We start from the raw sequence: 19,627 nt of genomic DNA on the forward strand, positions 1-19,627 counted from the left end.
AAACACTCAAATTCTCCTGCAGAGAGATCTCAACACACTTCCACTGTATGATGTATTTTCATATTCTTAGAACTATTTAAAGGTAACACTAAAAAACAAGAAATTAATTATTTCTTCTCCCCTTATATTTCAGAGTGGAATTGTTTGCAAGGAAACACAAGAAACTTAAGGCCCAAATATTTCTGTCCTTCTACCGTGCAATTTTTTATGCAACCCAGAGCAGAATCCAGCTAAGGCAGTCAGACTATAGAACAGGAGGATTTTAGTGTAGTTATGGTAAATAATAGATGCTTACTGTAATTACTTTCTTTGAAGCTCATTTTCATGTACAGGCAACTCCTGCTTAGTACTGTTTTGCTATAACGTTCCTTTTAAATTGATACCTGATTCCACTTAATGCTCAGCGAATTTCATTATAATGCTCACGGTTGCCTTCTTGGGTCATCAAAAACTTTTGGTTTCGCTTAACGCTTGTTTTTTCAGGAACCAATTAAGAGTGCTAAGCGGGGGTTGCCTGCATCTGCCAAATGAAAATGTATTAAAATATGGCTAGTAATGGAGAAAGTATGAATTGGCCACAAGTTCTTTGAAAATTGCTTTCCCTTGAAAAATCAGGAGAGATTACGCAGAAGTCACTGGAGACACGAGTCAAAGATCCAACATGTCCAAGACGTTTATAATATGGGATCTTAAAGCATTGCCATAGTATTCTCAATGAGGAGGGCAAGAAAAAAAATAAAGATATCAAGACAAAGGACAGTACACTGTTATTTATTGAAATACTTGAAAAGGCCGGTGACGGAAAAAAATAGGTTTGTTATGAGGAATTTATATTGATTTACTTGATCATTAAAAAAGGTGCTGTCTACAGGTAATTCTAACCAGGTATAGAATGCACTGTGAACCATGCAACTAATATACTACAGTAGAGTAAGCACTGTGTACTATTTTAGTTCTACCCCGACACAGTTTTTACAAGAATCATCTACAGATGTGAGGAATTAAACAGCAACACTTTTTGAATTATAAACATTTATAATATACAAATTCTTTTCCATCCGATTTGAAAGGGCTATAAAAACACAACAGTGGAAAATGAAGCAACACAATTACACACAGCATATGGAAGTCAGTCTGGCAGTTTTTGAAGTTTACTTTTTCTTTTAAAAGAGAACTCTCTTAGACAGCTAAACATGTCACGTCATGTAACATACAAAAATCATTAGGCTGTCTGCCAGTGATATTTTTTCCCTTGAAATGTAGTTCAGTGGGTAAACTGGCTCTTCAGTTAAAAAAGACAAGAAAGAAAACCACAAATTCTGCCTTTGTATATAGCTTGTAGTCCCAAAAGAGATCATCAGTTGAATGTGAAATAAATAAGCCATCCTTGAGCACGTATGGTCCTTGAGTTGAACCTACTCTATTGAAAATGAATTCCAATAGTACACTAATGTGTCACTATGGTGAAACACCTAAGAACAGTATTTCTAATCATTTTGGGGAAGCAATGTCTTACTGCCTTAATATATACAGATTATTTACAACAAATTCCCTTTTGGCCTTAACAAGTTAAGCCATTTTAGTTGGCTGTTATGACGCAAATCTTTCTCCACACATTATGCAATACTGTAGTTATAGCTATCATTTAAAATAATTTTATGCATGAATTACAAATATTAATAAAGTAACTCTGCATATATAAATATTTCTACCAGAATTTAAAGCATTCAGAATGTACATAAAAGATTTTATTTTTTTTTGTTTGTTTTTAATTTTTATTTGGTAGGGCCAGGAGATGTGCTTCTTTTCAAATCATCGCTGCTTTAATAATGCTTTGTACATAGCAAAGCCCAAAACTGCAAATACAGTAGCACCAAAACTTGCTCGAAGCCAGAACGAGGAGCTCTTGAGGTCTGCTTGTGTCATGTGCCTGAAGTTTAAAATATAAAAAAAAATAGATTAATTTCATGACAAAAGATTCGATGTTTGTCTTCTCATAAATAAAAATCTGCTTTTGGAAATTCATTATTAGACTTGTCACACGGCAGCAATACACAAGTAGCATTGCAAACAATTTACAAATGGCTGCATTAGTTCTTTTCTTAAAGAACTGGGGCCTAGTCTGCAGCCCTTCATCATTTTGTGCGCCATTCAAATAGACAATATTTTGCAAGAAAATAAAGGGGGCTTGAGTAAGTCATTAGTTTGCTGCGAATGAGGGGGGGAATAATGATTACAAATCCATAATGAGAAAATAACCCAGGAATGAGAAATATTCATATAATACTTTAAATCGGCTTACTTCACAGTTTTCTGATTTTCAGAAATAAACCTCCCCAAAAATGCTGAACTTCCAATTATTTGAAGTGGTGTCTTGTATCAGCAAAAAGTGACAAGTAACCGTTTTCCAAAAGCTAGAACCATAACAGTCTGCAAATCTCCCCAACATACAGTCACAGAAGGAGCAATAGGTGTCTAACTGGAAACTGTTAGAGAGAACTATACGCTAATGAAACAGGCAGTGGTGCTACCATCAACAGAAAAAGACAAGAGGTAACAAACCAAATGAAGGCGATTAGAAGACAAAAAGAAGCCAGGTGATGCATGATAAGAATGAAGACAGCCAATGACCCAAGTCTCCCAAATACCACAACAACTTTGTGAACATGCTCAGTTAAACACTGCTAGCCATCTTTAAAAGAGCCTCAAGTATGACAGCTTACCATAAAGCAGAAGAAATAGTTTTGAAGCAATGGTTACCATTATGGCCTTAAATCGAGGCACACTAAATCTCAAGCTGAGTGTTACATTTTGCTTTCTTTTTAAAAGAATCTACATAACATAACTGACCTTTATTAGCTTATGCATTTTAGATCTGTATTAAAAATAACAGGTTATTGGGTGTAAAGCTTAAAAGCAGTTACAGGACAAGCAGTGGACAGATAGCCTGCTCATATTGCCATGTGCGGAAGTGCCAGCCTTTACAGTGTGAATCGAAGGGCTATCATGCTGCTTTATAAAACAGATTGTGATTTTGCTACATGTTACCACAACACACAAAACCCGCTTAAAATGTTATTTAGCAGACATTCAAAGTACAACATATATTGCAGGTATTATCTGTGGGCAAAAAAGCACAAGTTCTTCTGTGTCCAAACAACCACTCACAGCTGCTCTCCAAATTTCTATTCTCATTTAAAAATTCCTTGTAGAGTTATGAAACAGAACAAATCCAGGATTTCTTGCAAATGTTAGTTTTTCTGCAACTAATTTTTACAAACTAAGTTCCAAACTAGATGTCATGTGGATTGTATAAGGGGTAAAAGGTCAAGATCACTCCAGTTAAGGTACTGTTACCTGTCTTCAAATAAGTGTGGATCAAGAGATGACTCCATGAAGATGGAATCTTCTACAAAGCTGACGGCGTGCACCTGATGGATAATACTGCTCTCCTCGTCTGCTAACAGCATGGCACCCAACTCATCTACATGGGGTCTTAACCTTTTTACACACATGCACAGTTTGCAGTTCACAGCACGGCTCAAAACAGTAAGTGACTCAAAAGTATGCCACAGGATACACACCCCACAGATTTTATAATTCAGCTAATTTGTATGCATCTAACTGTGGCTCTAGCATGATTGTTAAAAACTCAGCACACAGAAAAAGAACAGGAATTCATCCTATGTCTAACAAGGTTAAATGAAATCAAATCACATAACTGAAATATGGGGCAATAAATGAAAGGAAGCTGCTAAAGGAGTTGAAAGACCCTAGTTCCTGACTTGTATTTTGCCCTGGCATGCTGCAGTGCCTCAGCAAACCAGGGGGGATTAATACAGGAGTATTAGCCCTAATTCTGATATATTTTCCTTCCTCTGCTCAGGTCAAGTCTGTACTTTTAACTTAAAGAACAGCTTTTTAAAGGGTTTTGTAGAGAAAAGTATGCATTGAGACCTCAGCTGAAGTACTCCTTAAAATATAAAATAACTTACATTTCTACAGATAAGCTCTGAAGGGTAAATATTAGGGTTGTGCAAAGCTTCAGTCCCTGATTCAATCTGACGGAGATTCGGCCCAATTCGGTGTCTGAATCTCCGAATCAAATCAGGAGACCCTTTAATCTCTCTGAATCGATTCGGACATAGAGACACCTTTAAATGTTTATTCTACATACCTCAGGGTACCGGGCAGCTCGTGAATGCTGGGACACATGGAGTGTCCCACAGGAGTGCGTGGGTCTCCCCAGTGCACTCGGCAGCAGACTCAGAAGTGGATGAGAAGCACTTCCAGTCCACTTCCGGGTCTACTGAGGAAGCATGTTGGGGCACCCCCGCCATGCCTCCCTGGCTCGGTGACTGGTGCCTCCTGGGTCTGGTGAGGGGGGGAAGGGGAGGGGGCACCCGGCCCTCCCCTCCCCTGCAGCCGATCGCCGAGCTGGAGGGGTGCGGCGCTTCCCAGTGGACCCAGAAGTGGACCAGAAGTACTTCCGGTCCACTTCCAGGTTTGCTGCCAAGCATGTGTTGCCCCACTCCCCTGTGGACGCTCCATCTGCCCCAGCATTGCAGCAATCATGAGCTGCACCTGGTACCTTGAGGTATGTAGAAAAAACATTTAAAGCTGTGTCTATGGCCGAATCGCTGATTCTCTGAATCAGTATCGAATCTTCAGATTTGGCTGAATCAAATCGGAGACAGTGATCTCAATCAATGAATCAAATCACTGTCCCCTAGTAAATATCACGGATATAATTAACAGTTCCAAACTTTTTAAACTGGACAACCAAATACTTATTTAAAATGTACAAATTTAAAAGAATGAACAACAGTTACTTAAATTTAGAAGCATTATTTGTCTACTGAACTCCATCTTCCATTCCTGTCTATTTGCTATCGTTTCGAATCTATTTTCACCTTTCACAATTAACAAAGATTACATAAGAAAATTATTAAGCATGGTTTATAGGTATCAGACACCTTCAAAAGAAACTAATATAGTCTCATAATCATGCCAAATCCTATGCCAAAGGATCAGATAATTTCTTCTCAATTTAAATCAAAGGCTAAGGTTGAAGAGCATTTCATTTAATTAGTAAGCATATGGGCCCAGCATAATGCCCAACAGAAGTCCTTTTATTTCAATGAGCCTTGAGATATGGCTAAGATTTTCCAAAAGGAAGCTGAGTGGGAGCTGGGTATCTAATTAGCCAGAAGAAGACAGTCCCATTGACTGCAAAAGAAGAATACTTTGGACCTTGCCTTAAACAACGCTAAAATTATCCTAACTAAAAACAAGAAAAAATTATGCCAAGTTTTGACCTCTAAAAGGATTTTGCTATTTCCAGTCATTTTAAATATTAAAAAAAGAAAAAGAATTTTGATTAGACATGCATTTCCCCTCTAATATTTTAAACCTTCTTTCACAAAATAATCAAATACATTTTTTAAACATATCTGGGAAAGAAAAGCAAAGGGTTTTGATTCACACTGCCTTTAATCACTGAGACAAATAATGTTTTACTTTTTTTTTTTTTAAGTGACGTTGTGTTGTAATAAATTGATTTTTAACACAGACAACTCACAAAAGTTAGTATCACACACTAAGCAAGATGTTAACTGAGCATGCCTATTAAAAGTTATGGGAATTTGCTGAGTAATGGGCCAATATTGACAAGATAGTTAAATTAGTATTGGCAAAAGGCTCCTGATTGGGAAGATGATCTTAACTTTAACAAAGTTCTAAATATAGCTATGTAACAACTGGGAACAATTTAAAAATGTACAGCAGATGAGGCCAATGGACCAGCCACATGGTACTCACACAAAATGGTAAACCAGTTAACAAAAAACAGCAAGCAGCAGCAGTTTATTTTGACAATATATTTAACCACAAACTGGTATGCAACTGAATTTAGGATTTCAAAGAACATCACGTAATACGTGCACATTGTTACAGCTTTTGTTTAATACTGCATTTAGGCACATAATATATTCCCTATGTTCTAAACAAATTATTGATATTAGAATCTGTCCTTACATTAGACATCTAAAATATAAGGGAAAAAACCTGTAAGTGCATCTTAGTCTGCATGAAGGCTAGGCCAATGCAACAAGCCAGCTCAATCTGTTCTATTAGTAAAAAGGTATAACACCCACTTTGCAAAATTCTACCAAGTAAGGAACAGTTAGAGAGTGTTTCTCGAGGGGGCTGGAGGGAAATGAGCAAATGGAACAGTGCCATTTCTCCCAGCATCATCATAGTATGAGACTAAGTACATTTGTGCCCTGTGCAATTTGATAGATTTTAAAACAATGGCCGCGCAAGGCTATATTAACACATGGTCTCATAATGCAAAGGCACCGCCCTCTGAAGACTAAGAACACTGAGACTGGATTTTGAGAACCATGCTCTTTATTGTAGTTATACAGTAGTTCTATTTCAGATCGTAAAAACCCTCCCTGTGTGAAACTCCAATAACTGATAAGAACAATTCCTGAAACAATCACGCTTTATACAACAGTTCTATTTTTGGGGGAGGGGGTTTATTTATGGCACAGAAAATCCCTCTTATTTTCACTGTTTCTATTTCAACACCTGAGAATCAACTGAAAAAAACCCCAAATGGAACATCACAATTCTTGGGCTTAAGAAACATTTTTTTTAAAGAAGCCATAAACTCAGTTGCCACAGTAAAATGCAACAGCCACAAGGGAAACAAGACAGGTTAGCAATTTTAAAAAAAATTAGCAAGGCAGAAAATAAAACACATTCAAAATGGATGCATTAAAAAAAAGATGATTAAAAATGGGGTTAGAATTACAGCTACAGAAACCTATTTATTTTAAAAAGAGGTAAAGAAATGTAGTAAAAAGAGAGTAAGTGCCAGCCAGACAAATGAAAATGAACACCTGAAGGAAAGAACAAATTAAAAATATAAAAATACTACAGCATAGTAACAACTGTTCTCTCACACATGCAATGTAGAGTGTTTTGAATGTGGGACCCTCTTCCTAAGTGAATCTATAAACAAGGATGCTGGGTAGTTCAAACCAACAATCCTGCTCCTGTATAAGCCACACACAAAATTGATACACTTCCACATATTCCTGATCCTGCTTTTCATCTAACCTGGAAAATCTCAACATAAATGGGACAGGAGAGAAGTTCTCTGCATATGGAAAGGTACCACAGTTGCTCTAGCTGATGGGTTTGGAATACCCAAAGTTTTTGCATTATTATATTGTGTCACTATGATTATGTTGAACTCCTATCTAGCAACAAAAGCCAACAATGTAGGAGCTAAAGCTATGAGATACCAGTTTGCCTCCAGTATCTAAATGGTTAATTGGCAGGGGGAGGTGAAGTCAGAGCCAAGAGCATAACAGCAGTGACTTCAGTCAAAAAAATTTCCTCCTTACTGATTTTCTAGCTTTGGAATAAGCAGTTATAAATGTTCTAAATGCTGAAAAAACATAAATCATAACTACATCAGAGCCTACTCCATTCAAATGCTATGGCTATTACGTCTGATAGTTATTAGCACAGTCAAATGACGTGCCTTAATTATCTTTTTTAAACACCCTGTTTTCATAGTTAAAAAAAAAATTCCTTGCGCGTACATATTTTGCTAACCAAAGGGGGAAAAAATCACTGTGGCTCTCCCAATAATCCATGATTAACAGCTAACCTCCACTACTTGTAAACATTTTACCTGTGTGTAACAAATGTATTCACACACGGGCAGCTCTCTGCAGTAAGTGCATTTACAGATATGCTACTCCATTGGCTCTATCCAATTATGAACCTGCATCAAATTAAATTATGAACAACCTGCATCAAATTACACATCCCAGGATGCTCCTAGATCTGTAAGTAAAATCCTATAGCAGAAAGGGAAGACTTGCCCAGAAAGCACTCAGTCTGATTACCATGTCAGTGTGCTGGAAACCAAAGATAAAAGACAGCATACTAAAACTAAATGTTCATACATAACAGATCAGAACAAACAATTTTTCCCCGCTTCCAGTAGGATTAGGGCAGCACCTTTATCGTGAATTCTTCACCTGCTAAATAATGGACCTGGACCTGTTACAGAAAAGGTGGTACATTTTTATGGTTGTCGTTTCCCACTGTGCAGGGTCAGTATGGGAGAGGACAGCCCTCCAAGACCAACCAAAGCATCTCCTGTCAGCCAGTCCCTGCTATTCTCCTGGTTATGCAAAGCTCTCAGGAAAGTCCCAAAGAAGCAGCACACTGCCAAAAAACAGGAACTATCCATAACGATTTTGATAGGGGAAGTAAGCATGGACTATGTGACTGAGCATCAAGAGGGCAACCCAGCCCTGCTAACAAAGAGGTTCTGTTTCTGGGATCATCCAGAGGTTAGGATGAATAGGCAACCAGTAGCTGATTTCTAGGATAAATTTTAAAAGGTTAACTTCTGTAGAAAAGGTGGAGGGGACACCACTGAAGCTTTCACTGTCATTTCTCAGTAAATAACATTTTTCTGGTCCATAATGTTTCTCTTCTATATGTTCTGACAGAACTGCTAACTCCTGTGCTTTGAACCTTAAAAAGCACACTTTACCAAGGCACCCTCAGCATGCTTTCTACAAAAGTCAGAAATACCAGCAGACCTCTAGCACATGCACATAAGGTACCTACCCTATTAGGAATATTTCCATAATAATTTGAAAATGGCAGAGAAGAGCATACGAGGAATAATGATGGCCCTTTTAGCATGTACAAAAACATGTTCTAACTATGCCCTTCCGAACTACCTATTCACAACAGCCTGTTCAAGATGGCTACAGAGCGCCTATGCTACAAATTTATTGTTCGGTTTGAACTCCCATTCTTTTGAGGGGGGCAAGATGACACAATTTGAGCTGTTAGTAATTTGCATGTGTGTACAAGACAAGGGGTTTCATAAACACAGCCTGCAGTACAAATAAGATAAGATGCAGCACTACTTTCAATGCTAAGAAACACTTTTCATACTACTTAGTGCCTTTTACTAATTGCTTTGTCCAAAATATTTGCAAGTTTGTGTGGTTATCAGTTTACCACAGCAGTTAATAATTTGGAAGTGTATAAGCAGGTTGTGTTAAGGAGCTAGTTGTTAAGGCTGCAGATTTCTTCACAGCATATCCACTAATTTGTACAAACCAGATAAACCCTGAACACGAGTAAAAGGTGTTTTGTGTTACTAGCTCCCACAAAGTTCAATGTGTATCATAAATGTAACTGCACTGTACAGTACTGATCTCAACAAGCCTTACCTTTTTCTGCAACATCCTCTAAAAGACATTTCTAAAACTGATATCCAAAAGGTATGAAGATCTAATCCATTCTACACAGATATTATATATTTTGAGAGTTTAATATTAAAATAGATTTTTAAAACAGTGGTTTTCCCTTAACTGCCTACCTCAAAAGATAGGCCTACATCATCCTCAATATTTTGTTACTGCATATCTGAATAAGCTGACCATTAAGTTAGCAGTGTGCTTCACTATATTAAACTAAGCCCTAAATGACCAAAAATATTTTTAAGCTAGCAAGGTTAAACAACTTGACAAGTTTTAGTACAATTACAACGAGCATCTGTGTTTGGTGGATATGGAGTGAAAATCTGCATCATAGAAAAGGTTACCAACTGCTTTTTAAAAAATCTGGTATTTTAAAAGCACACCTGGTACCTAGTAAATAAAGTTAAGGACCTGTTAAGAACTGCAGTGAAGAGTTTGTTCTTTACAGATTGCAGCAAGTCTGAGTTGAGGAAGTTCTGACAGATGCAAAATGTACACCTGTTGCAGGCGCACATACAGCGTAACCGGGCATGGCTGCGGAAACACACAGAAGGACAGGAATTGAAATTTTGTTTATAAAACCAGGCACATGTAGGGCTGTGCCAAAACCAAGAGATTTAGGAATAAACTAGTTACATTTGAAAGAGGAAAAGAAAGGAGTCGGGCAGGCAAGGGCAAAACTACAGCTGTGCAGAATGTTATGGCTAACTATTTTTCGTTGTCAACACATTGACAATACTTCCCTATGCGTGGATGAAAACTAGAAAGCAAACATTAATGAAAATGTTTGCTATGCTATAGTCATCTTTGAACTCGGTGTCAGAAAAGCTTAAATAAAAAAAAAAGCCTCTGCACAGCAATAGATAACACCCTCTTCTCACATAAAGGAAAAAAAATGGAGTAAGCCACATCTATGCTTAAACACACATTTTATTTGACAAAGTGACAACTACCCCTACTACCTCCCCTCCCTCAATACGCACATGCTGGAAAACCAGGGGAGAAGAGAAGCAAGGGATATCTAGGACAAATAGTTGAAGCCATAAATTTTTTAAAAATTGCTTATGTTCTAGTACTTTCAAATAAACCAAATTAAGAGAAAGAAACATTACTGATCTCATTCAAGAGGTTTCTTGCAAAAGTCTAGACTTCTGAGTAAAGAGTACTTTACTCCTAATTAATTTAAAACCAACGCCAGCTGTCATACTAGAATCCACCTGCTATAACATACACTTAGTTCACCATACATAGATCTCTACCCACCAAATAAAGAGGGATGTAAACTGTGCCTAGCAACAGAGTGAGATGTGTAGTGAGAAGGAATCTGATCTTCAGCATATTAAATTTGAAGTTTGAAAAATGTCTGAGACTACAGAACCAGGGTTGTATGGAACAGAAACACAGCTCTCAGATGATATGTGAACTAAAGAGATGCACACTATTTAATACATAATCTACACAGAGATAATTAACCCATAAAATGACAGGCAGGGCATATCAATGGAATTACTGCATACCAAGTGGTGTTAGAAATCTTAACCAACCACAGACTTGAACTGTAATCATCATCACTTCGATTTTTTTAATGGCTATATCTTGAAACTAATAAACAACACTGGGTCAGTCAAATCAATGATCATTAATACCACTTTAAATAAGTAGGGCACGCTATGAATTTGTAATTGCAATTTCCTTCTCTAACTAAAATAACTGCCAATATATTGCAACTGCACCATTTTAGTACAACATAGATTTGCACCTCACTGTTAACAGTACTGTTATAAAATTTGGATTTTGTTGTATCGGTTGTTCAAAGACTGATAGCTATTCGGTATTTAAGCAAACAGAAAATTACTACATATAACATTTCTAGATAAAGGATACTAAAATGTAGACTCAGGGCTACATTTTTAAGGTATTTAGACAATTACATAACTTTAAAATGATCAGCCCTCAGTGACTTTCAGTTGTGAAATATGGTGCTTACCCTTATTACTATTAGAAACTGTATATGCATACAAAAAAGGAAAACTCAAATGCATGCATTTACTAGACATTGAAAATCCTGGGTATTTTGTCACTCATAGCCATTCTGAAACTACCAGGGCCTCCAGATACCTTGAAGTTGGACTCAACAGGGCAGAGCACCTACAATTGCATTTGAAATCAGTGGGGACTATGGGTGCTTTGTACCTTTAAAAATCAGCCCCAGGTATGTGTATGAAATAACTTTTATCTTAGTAATGATGCTCCCTTATTAATATAAAATGACTTAAAAACTAATGTTCTCAAAATGTATTACTAGTATTTATACTATAGGGACCCCTAATCTCCTCTGTATATGCTCATAGCTTCCCATTGACGATTAATGGCCATGAATGATGTACACACACATGGAAAGAACAGAACCCTGTGTCTTTACAGGATACAGATATGTACGTTCTAAATTTACTAGGTAAATTCAGAAAACAGAAACATGGATTTGCCAGAAAAAAGTCATTTGGGAGCAATTTCTACCATGTATTACAGTATTTTAAAGATAATCTGTTGAAATGATCTATGTATCTCTATTGGTTTACCATTTAATTCACCATGGTCACTGTAACACCACTCTCTGTTGCTAAACAGCTTAAATGAAGCAGAGTTCCATCCTTATGGCTAACAATGGCATGCAGTGTTGTCATGACCCATGCAATATGAGAAGTATGATGCTTCTGGTACTTACGGATACATGGCCATAGTTGTCAGTTTAACAAAGATATCCTTACTCGGTGCTTCGACAGTGTTACATGTAAAGGCTTGTGGTGGAGGCATTTTGTGTTTCTTGCAGAAGTCTGCAGGAGAAATGCTATATTCCTGTTTCACTTCGTGTAGATCTGACTTTGCAGCTACCACTAAACAAGGTGTTCTGCTATCCATGAAGTGTTGCTGCAAATTTAATGGAAAACAAAGGAAGAAAGTAACAATGAAAGTACTCAACAAAACCTAGAACAGTCTTGTTCTTAATGGTTCACAGGGCAAAATTATAAAATATTTGTAGATATAGTTGAGCAACACTAGAATCAAAATATTCTGTATAGGCAGCTAACCCACAGTAACTGAATCCCCTAGTCCACAATATATTTGAATGCATTATCTACTTATAAATCAATATTCTCTTATATTTTAACTGGGAGATTATCAGAACAACTGAAAACCAAAATCAATTTTACTCTGATTAACCTATGGAGAGAAACAGATAAAAGATACAAACCTTAAAAATCCTGGCACAGTATTCAAAGGATTTGGGGTTATTGACATCATACACCAGGCAGACAACATCACATATGGTCTCATCATCACATAAAAACTCAGAATCACTAACATCATGTAACTGGAACAAGAGGAAGGAAAAAGATTTGATATCATGGAGTTTCTTTGATTGCAAAGCTTGCTTTTTTATGGCATGATTTTATTTTGTATTGAGTTGAATTCATATAAATATGCAGAACAGATGGAACCGACGCACAATAGCTAGAACTAACATAATACAAATATTGAGAACGTACAATATAGCTAGGACATGACTCACCACCACCATATCTGAAAAACAATCACAACAATCTCCGTATAAAGAAATACATCTGCTTATACCACATAAAGCTTTATTTTCCATGCAGTCTAGCTCCAGTCCTTGAGTAAAGGACTAACCAAAATTTGCAAGACAAATGAGTTGCATATTATGATGAATAAAAGCTACAGCAAGATAAATCTTTGAACATATTTCTGTTTTACAAAGTATTTCATTTATTGAAGACTATTAATAGTCATTCTGCACATTCATCTAGCAGTGCTTCAGGGGTCAGTCATCCATGTGACAGGTTTTCATTTTAACAAGGTAAATTCCTTGCTGTTTTCCCTTATTCTGTCTCATTAAGGATCACTAAGTATGCAAACAGGCCCAAGGGCAAGCACACTCCCCATTGCCTCCTGGAAAAAGGACAGCCTACAAATCTTTAACTGCTACAGCGGCTAATTCTATCTAGCATCTTTAAAAATAAAAGGAATTAAATTTTACTGTTTATTTAGACACAAGGAACAAATCTTCTTTTCTGTATATGGAGTGCCTTTTACTACTAGTAAAGTATTATCTCCTCTCCCCCTGTACTTGGTATTTCAGATGTAAGAATCAGATTGAATAAGCATCTAGCTGGGGTCATCTGAACCCAGCACTCTTTCCTGCCTATGCAGGGGGTCGAACTCGATGATCTATTGAGGTCCCTTCCGACCCTAGCATCTATGAATCTATGAATGCGTCTCCTTCCTATTATTGAAAAGGTAATAGAAAAGAGAGGAAAAGGTAGGAAAACATCTATTGCAACAAACTGATATTAAGCTGCAAATGAAGTTTGTCATGATTACAGGGGCTTAATGGAATGTGATTGACTAGTCTACACATTAAAAACAGACAGAGCTGGCTCTACATTTATAAGATAAGAGTTTTCATTCCATGCATATGCTAAATTTGGGAAGCTCGATGCTTTCTGACTGGATAATTAGGTCTGAGATAATTAAGATATGCTGACATAATTAGGATATAACAAATTATAACAGGAATCAAACAACATAAATGTAATTAAGAACCTGTACGTCTTTGAGGTTCAGAGGTAGAAGGGTACAACACGCACATGAAGAGCAAGAGAAAGCACTAAAATAAGAAATCCCAAACAAAGAATTATTTCCTGAACTAGGCAGAGTCTTCTGAAATCTGAGCAATACAATTTTTTAAATCCTCATGTGTACAACCAATCCTGAGACTGTCTTACCAGCAAGTATTTTTCTTGTCCATATACATAGACTGTATTAATTGCATAGTAAGATTTATGCTCCGCACGTATCTGCCTCTGTCTCTGAAAACACACAGAATTTAAAGATTAGGCGAAAGCAGTAATTTCTGCCACAGGCTGCTCCTGTTTAACAAGAAAATACTGTAGAGGCATCTTGCTATGAAAAATTTCATACAATACTAGTAAATGTGTAGCAATAGTGCATTTCATAAAAATAATGATGCAACAAAGATTTAATCCATAACTAATGCATAGGGAAGTGAACAAAGCAATATTGCCATGCAGTATCTATTCACTTACTGGATAAATTGTAAAAATGTTTCAATCTATGATGGTTTTCCCCAAATTTGGTGCTAACTAGTGAAGTCCTACATGCTGCCCATTAAGTCGTGTTATCTAAATTTAACTCACAAAGCACGTATTAAAAAGAAAAAACCTCTTACCATTAGGTTTCTTCCAAGAAGTGCCTGAAGAACTCCATTTTTCCCACAGCCTTTCATCCCAACAACATTGCACCGAAACACATTCCTTTGAGTCTGCTTTTTCTGGAGGTCTATCTTTTTATCTCTAGTTACTTTTGAAAAGAATATACTTTACAAGATGCAAATATATTACAAGATACATCAACAGAATAACAGATATTAGATATTAGTACTGCTACAAACTGGATAAATGAAATAGACTGCTATACTGGATAAATGGAACCGTTTCATTAGCATTTGGTTTTATTATTAAAATAAAAATTTAAAAAAAATCAAATTGTGTTCAGCAACAGGATTTACTTAAACTATTACTGCTTGTCAGCAATTTACTAAATCACAGAAAAATGAGTCAATTATGCACAAGTTCTCAAGGGCAAAACTAAAGTATTAGCATTATCATCTATATCATCAAATAGCAAGACCATTTGAAACAAAACTAATTGAAGTTGATGGCTCTTAAGTACAATGTAACACCTTTCTTTCAACTGAAGTGAGAACCTACATGAAGTTTCCACACACACCTTTTTTTGGTTAAATGGTGTGCATCATATTTGAAATGTTTCCATCATTTTTGCCTAACTGTGCTAATTTGTACTACCGTATCTTTTGTTCATCAAATTACTGATCCATATCTAAATCTATTATCTTAGCTACATTAGTCTGTCTGATGCATTTGCAATGACAAAACATTCTTAAAAAGCCGTTTCATAAACAGAAATTCTATCTAGATTTTAGAATATCAATTAGGAGTGGTAGCTCTATCCGGACTATGCTAGTGACCTCTGTGGAAACTTAAGGCAGTTTACTTGGCTTCTGTCTGTCTTAGAACAGATCTGTAATTGAAACCTCCACACAGTTTATACCAAACACTTACAGAAAAGAATAAAATCAACAGCCTACAGACTGCTTCTTAGCTCATGCTGGATTAATCTTTTCATATGGTAAATGCTTTGTAAAAGCTATGCATTTTTTTAACTTTTATTAATTTAATTGAAGTGATCAGCAGGATATTATTCCTTTTAAAAATATTGACTCATATGTCTAAGTTCTAAGCAGAAAAGGGGGAAAGAACCATATGCAGCACATTTTATTTACACTCAATTTACTGCTTGACAACCAGGTGGATGAAAACAATTGCTTGAATGAAACTCCTAGCAGGTTTTGCTTCCAAAAATTACCTGTAAGTGCTGATGCCTGAGACTCTTGCTCTGTCAGTATTGAATAGCCCAAATACCCTAGGTATTCCAGACAGCGCTGTACATCTAAATATGTAGTTAATCTAAAACAGAAGAGAGCATTATCAATTTTCTGTAACATTAAAGAACTTGTATGTCATGCATCTCAACTGGCTGAAGCAAAGTATTCCTGATGCCAGGCAGTACTGAAGGACACAAATTAATGGTCACAGCTGTAAAACTCCATAGTTGTGACACTAAGAAAACAGTCCTTGTCGAGCTTTAACCAATCATGACAACAACGTACACAACAAAGTTTTCCCTATCCTAAGGGGACTGTGGTGTCTCCCCCTTACATTCCCAACGTCTTTTCTAGGTGAAAACAAGGAGACAGCAACATTTTTTAAATTTATAGGAGGTATACACTGATTACTAAAAAGTAAAAATTTATGATCAGACCTATTTCACAGAGATTTTCAAATAATGGAGTCTAGAAACAAGCATTGGAACTTGTCTTAAAAAAAAAAAAAAACCCAAACAGAACAGGCTGCATTTATCTGTGAAGGTGATCTGGAAATGATTCTAAAAGCTTTATTGATTTGGCCAATTTCTCAGCTGTTAGCTTGCTTCCTTTCCACATAATATCTGGAAGAGTTAATGTCACTAGTGACCTAGGCAGGTCTGAAGTGAACAGGAAGAAATGTAGTAATTCTAGATTAGTTTCCTCGTGCACTTTCACTCCTGTTAACTGCCAGGTGAGGTACAAAGATACTATCTGTACAATCTTGGTGAGGCTCAGTACTAAAGTATCAGATAGCATGACCCAAGTAGAAAGAGAGTTTAGAGGATTAAAAGGCTGATAGCTGGTATAACAGTGCTGAAGACCAGGACTGATTTGCACTGGCTGAACTGCACAGCAAGGCTTGTAGACATTTCTCCATGCTACACCTGGCTGCAATCAGTAACAATGGTCTCCTACTGAGCTATCAGAGCACCAAACAAAGCTAACAGTGCTTATTACTAACAAGACCAGCCACATGTGTGTGTTTCTCTAATTCAGTCATACAGACATGCCAGAATTATAGCTCGGCAAAGCTGCTTGCAAATTTTCAAAGACAAGGAAAGGTCAGTCAGAAAGGATAACCAGAAAATGACCTCCAGCTTTCTGAGGAACAACCGATCTCTGCCAAGGAGGTGGTAACAAGGCAGAGGTAATTAAGCATACCTTTCCTGAGACTCTGACAGCTATCCCAAGCATGCACAACAAATTTATAACGCAAGCTAATCTCCATTAAGGGAACAGAAAAACTTCCTGAAGGGCTGAAAATAAATAAAACGGTTTTATAACAGAAAGAACATTCTACTAGCAAGTAATTTAATTAGATATTTATTATAGCATGACCTTTGCTTTTGTCTTTAAAAAGCAAAGAAAGGTTGTGTGTTTAACTGAGAAGTACAATAAACTGTCCGAATATGGTTACCACAGACAAACTTATGCATCTGTAACATGCATCTCTCTGGTTTTGGAAACATAATCTTTATAGACAGTTGACAGAACTGCAGCAGCAGTGCAGTTTATATATAATTCAACTTGAAAATAATTCACACCACCACATTATGGCACCTTCATTAGCATGGTTTTTTAGAAGGCAATGAAGAAGATTAAAAATTTTTGATCAATGTCTACCTCTACACCAACACTTTTCCGAAGCCTCTAGTACACACATCATTATATTCTTAAACAAGATTTACATAGCTGTGAAAAAAGTATGCTATGAAATAAAGTCCTGAAGGTTCTTTATCTTATCAAATGAAGTCCTCCATGGAATGCCAACATTAAGTCTTTCAGCAATGAAAGCTAAAAACATGCAATACACCATACTTACGTCCACTGAGAGAGAAATCCTTGGTATGTAATCCAACCCCTTTCATTTGTACAAACAGTGTTGTTGACATCAGGCCCCCATGGCATATAAGGGAAGACTTTGAACAAATCTTTGAGTTCTTCAGGAGACAAAGCACAATCTCTGTCCTGATATATGCATATAATGAGACAAATAGTACTGATAAAGTTTACGTGTCTTCTCAAACCATGTTTGCAAAAACATGCAAACTTAAGGAATTTGTTCTCAGGAACTGAATGGCCTAAAAAACTAGTGGCACAATAGAGAACTTTTCTTCTCTTGCTCACATTTCTGAATCTAGCAGGTCACAAGGAACTGAAACTAAGTTAAGGATTTAGGACAGATAAAGTAACTGAAAGAAAGCAGAATTCTCCTTTTATACACTGGTGTAACTGCACCTTAAACCAACAAAGAGCACTTTTGCTGATATAGCTTATACTGGGTTTCCTAAACAAAATAACTATCCTGAAAAAAACCTTATTTTTCCCAATATAGCTGTGTCTACACATTGCTGCCATAAAAATGTTATCAAAACCCCAGGCCTTGATGCTATGTTAATCTACTTGCAAGTTTCTAAAACAAATCATATCTTAGCAATACAAGAGAAGTCAAACTTCCTTTGACTTGGAAAGAAAAAAAACAAATACAAAAATAAAAAATAAATAAGAATAATGAATGCATAAATGTCACAACCATTAAAATACTGTCTCTCTGTTAAAACTTTTTTTCCCCAGAGGGACTTTACTCCAAGGATACACACTGTCATTTCTAATATTCCTGAAGTGTGTGCATAAAATAAATACTATTCTAAATACAATTTTAAAATAAAAATATTCTTTCCTGCTTTAAGTATTCTCTCACTGATCAATGCAACAGTAAATAGGATAGCAAGAACTATGCCCTACACAGGGAAAGAAGGGCTCATTTATCCATCCTCATGTTTCTGCTTCTTTATTATAGGAGATGCTGCCCATTGATTCCAAGAAAAGAAAAGTATCCTTGGTCCAAGAGAATTAAGAGCATAGAGAGGGAAGCTACATAGGAAAGCCCAGGAATAACCAGCTTCAGCAAAAAGTTTAGCTTTAGTTTTGTTCTGCTTTTAGAGCCAATAAAGCCTAGGAAGCAGACACATTTGCAGCACATAGAGACTTTTATAAAGAGTAGGGTAACCAAATGACATCTACAATTTAAACAGAAGGGAGATAGTTGACTTCAAAATTAGCTCTCTAATACAAAACACTGAATAGATTCCATATGCCACATTAAAGATTAACATTAGTTCATAAGTTTTGAGTTTCAAAAATGAAACAGATTCACTTTCATATTGTTTATAACAAAATATTAATAATTCAACTCCTATTGCAAGTTTAAAACAATCTTAATTCCTTGACAACAGGGGTTTTGTTGCTAAGAGTTAGTAGAAAGCTATTTTGGATATTATACAAACTGTGTGTAAATAAGATTAAAAACTTACCAAATCATGTTTATCAAAAATGCTTTGGAGAAACAAATATGCATGATGATTCAACTCTGTTGTGCAATCAGGAGGAATTTTCAACCTGTTTATTAAAAAAGACCAAAAAATTCAGTCACATCATAAATCTTCCAAGATATAAATCTGCAAGAAACACTTAGCATTTCAGTTTCTTTATACAGTTTCTCTGAAGAGAACAAAGAAAGCATGATTTATTAGGAATTCTAAAATAATTCATAATATAAAACATTTTTATATATAACAGAAATATCTGGCAACTTTCTGAGATATGAAGCTAGGATTTTCAAAACAGAATAAGGGAATTAGTCACCTAACTTCCTTAAGAGACTCTGAAAAGCCTAAATGAGTTAAATGCTATAAGAAAAGGCAGGACAGTTTTAGATCCATTCCTACTATTTCTTTTCCTCTAAGAGAAAGGATAATTAAGTGCCATG

The 19,627-nt window shown here is 36.2% G+C and overlaps 1 protein-coding gene across 3 annotated transcripts in view; it reads right to left on the reverse strand.

Annotated features, from left to right (window-relative positions):
• Window positions 1-755: 755 nt before the first annotated feature.
• The window catches only part of RHOT1 (ras homolog family member T1), a 44,915-nt gene continuing 26,043 nt past the window's right edge, over window positions 756-19,627 (reverse strand). For 2 of the 3 annotated variants that reach the window (XM_014601933.3, XM_006271221.4), the window contains exons 12-20: window positions 19,173-19,257; window positions 17,681-17,826; window positions 15,798-15,898; window positions 14,581-14,711; window positions 14,117-14,200; window positions 12,565-12,684; window positions 12,037-12,239; window positions 9,723-9,845; window positions 756-1,930 (exon numbers count right to left, since the gene is read on the reverse strand). In XM_014601933.3, the coding sequence (XP_014457419.1) occupies window positions 1,813-1,930; window positions 9,723-9,845; window positions 12,037-12,239; window positions 12,565-12,684; window positions 14,117-14,200; window positions 14,581-14,711; window positions 15,798-15,898; window positions 17,681-17,826; window positions 19,173-19,257 (1,111 nt within the window). In that variant the 3' untranslated portion in view covers window positions 756-1,812. The remainder of the gene's footprint in view (window positions 1,931-9,722; window positions 9,846-12,036; window positions 12,240-12,564; window positions 12,685-14,116; window positions 14,201-14,580; window positions 14,712-15,797; window positions 15,899-17,680; window positions 17,827-19,172; window positions 19,258-19,627) is intronic. The other variant, XM_006271222.4, reaches the window with a different exon arrangement.

This window comes from Alligator mississippiensis, chromosome 8, assembly GCF_030867095.1.
Source record: "Alligator mississippiensis isolate rAllMis1 chromosome 8, rAllMis1, whole genome shotgun sequence".
In the NCBI taxonomy this organism is placed as follows: domain Eukaryota; kingdom Metazoa; phylum Chordata; order Crocodylia; family Alligatoridae; genus Alligator; species Alligator mississippiensis.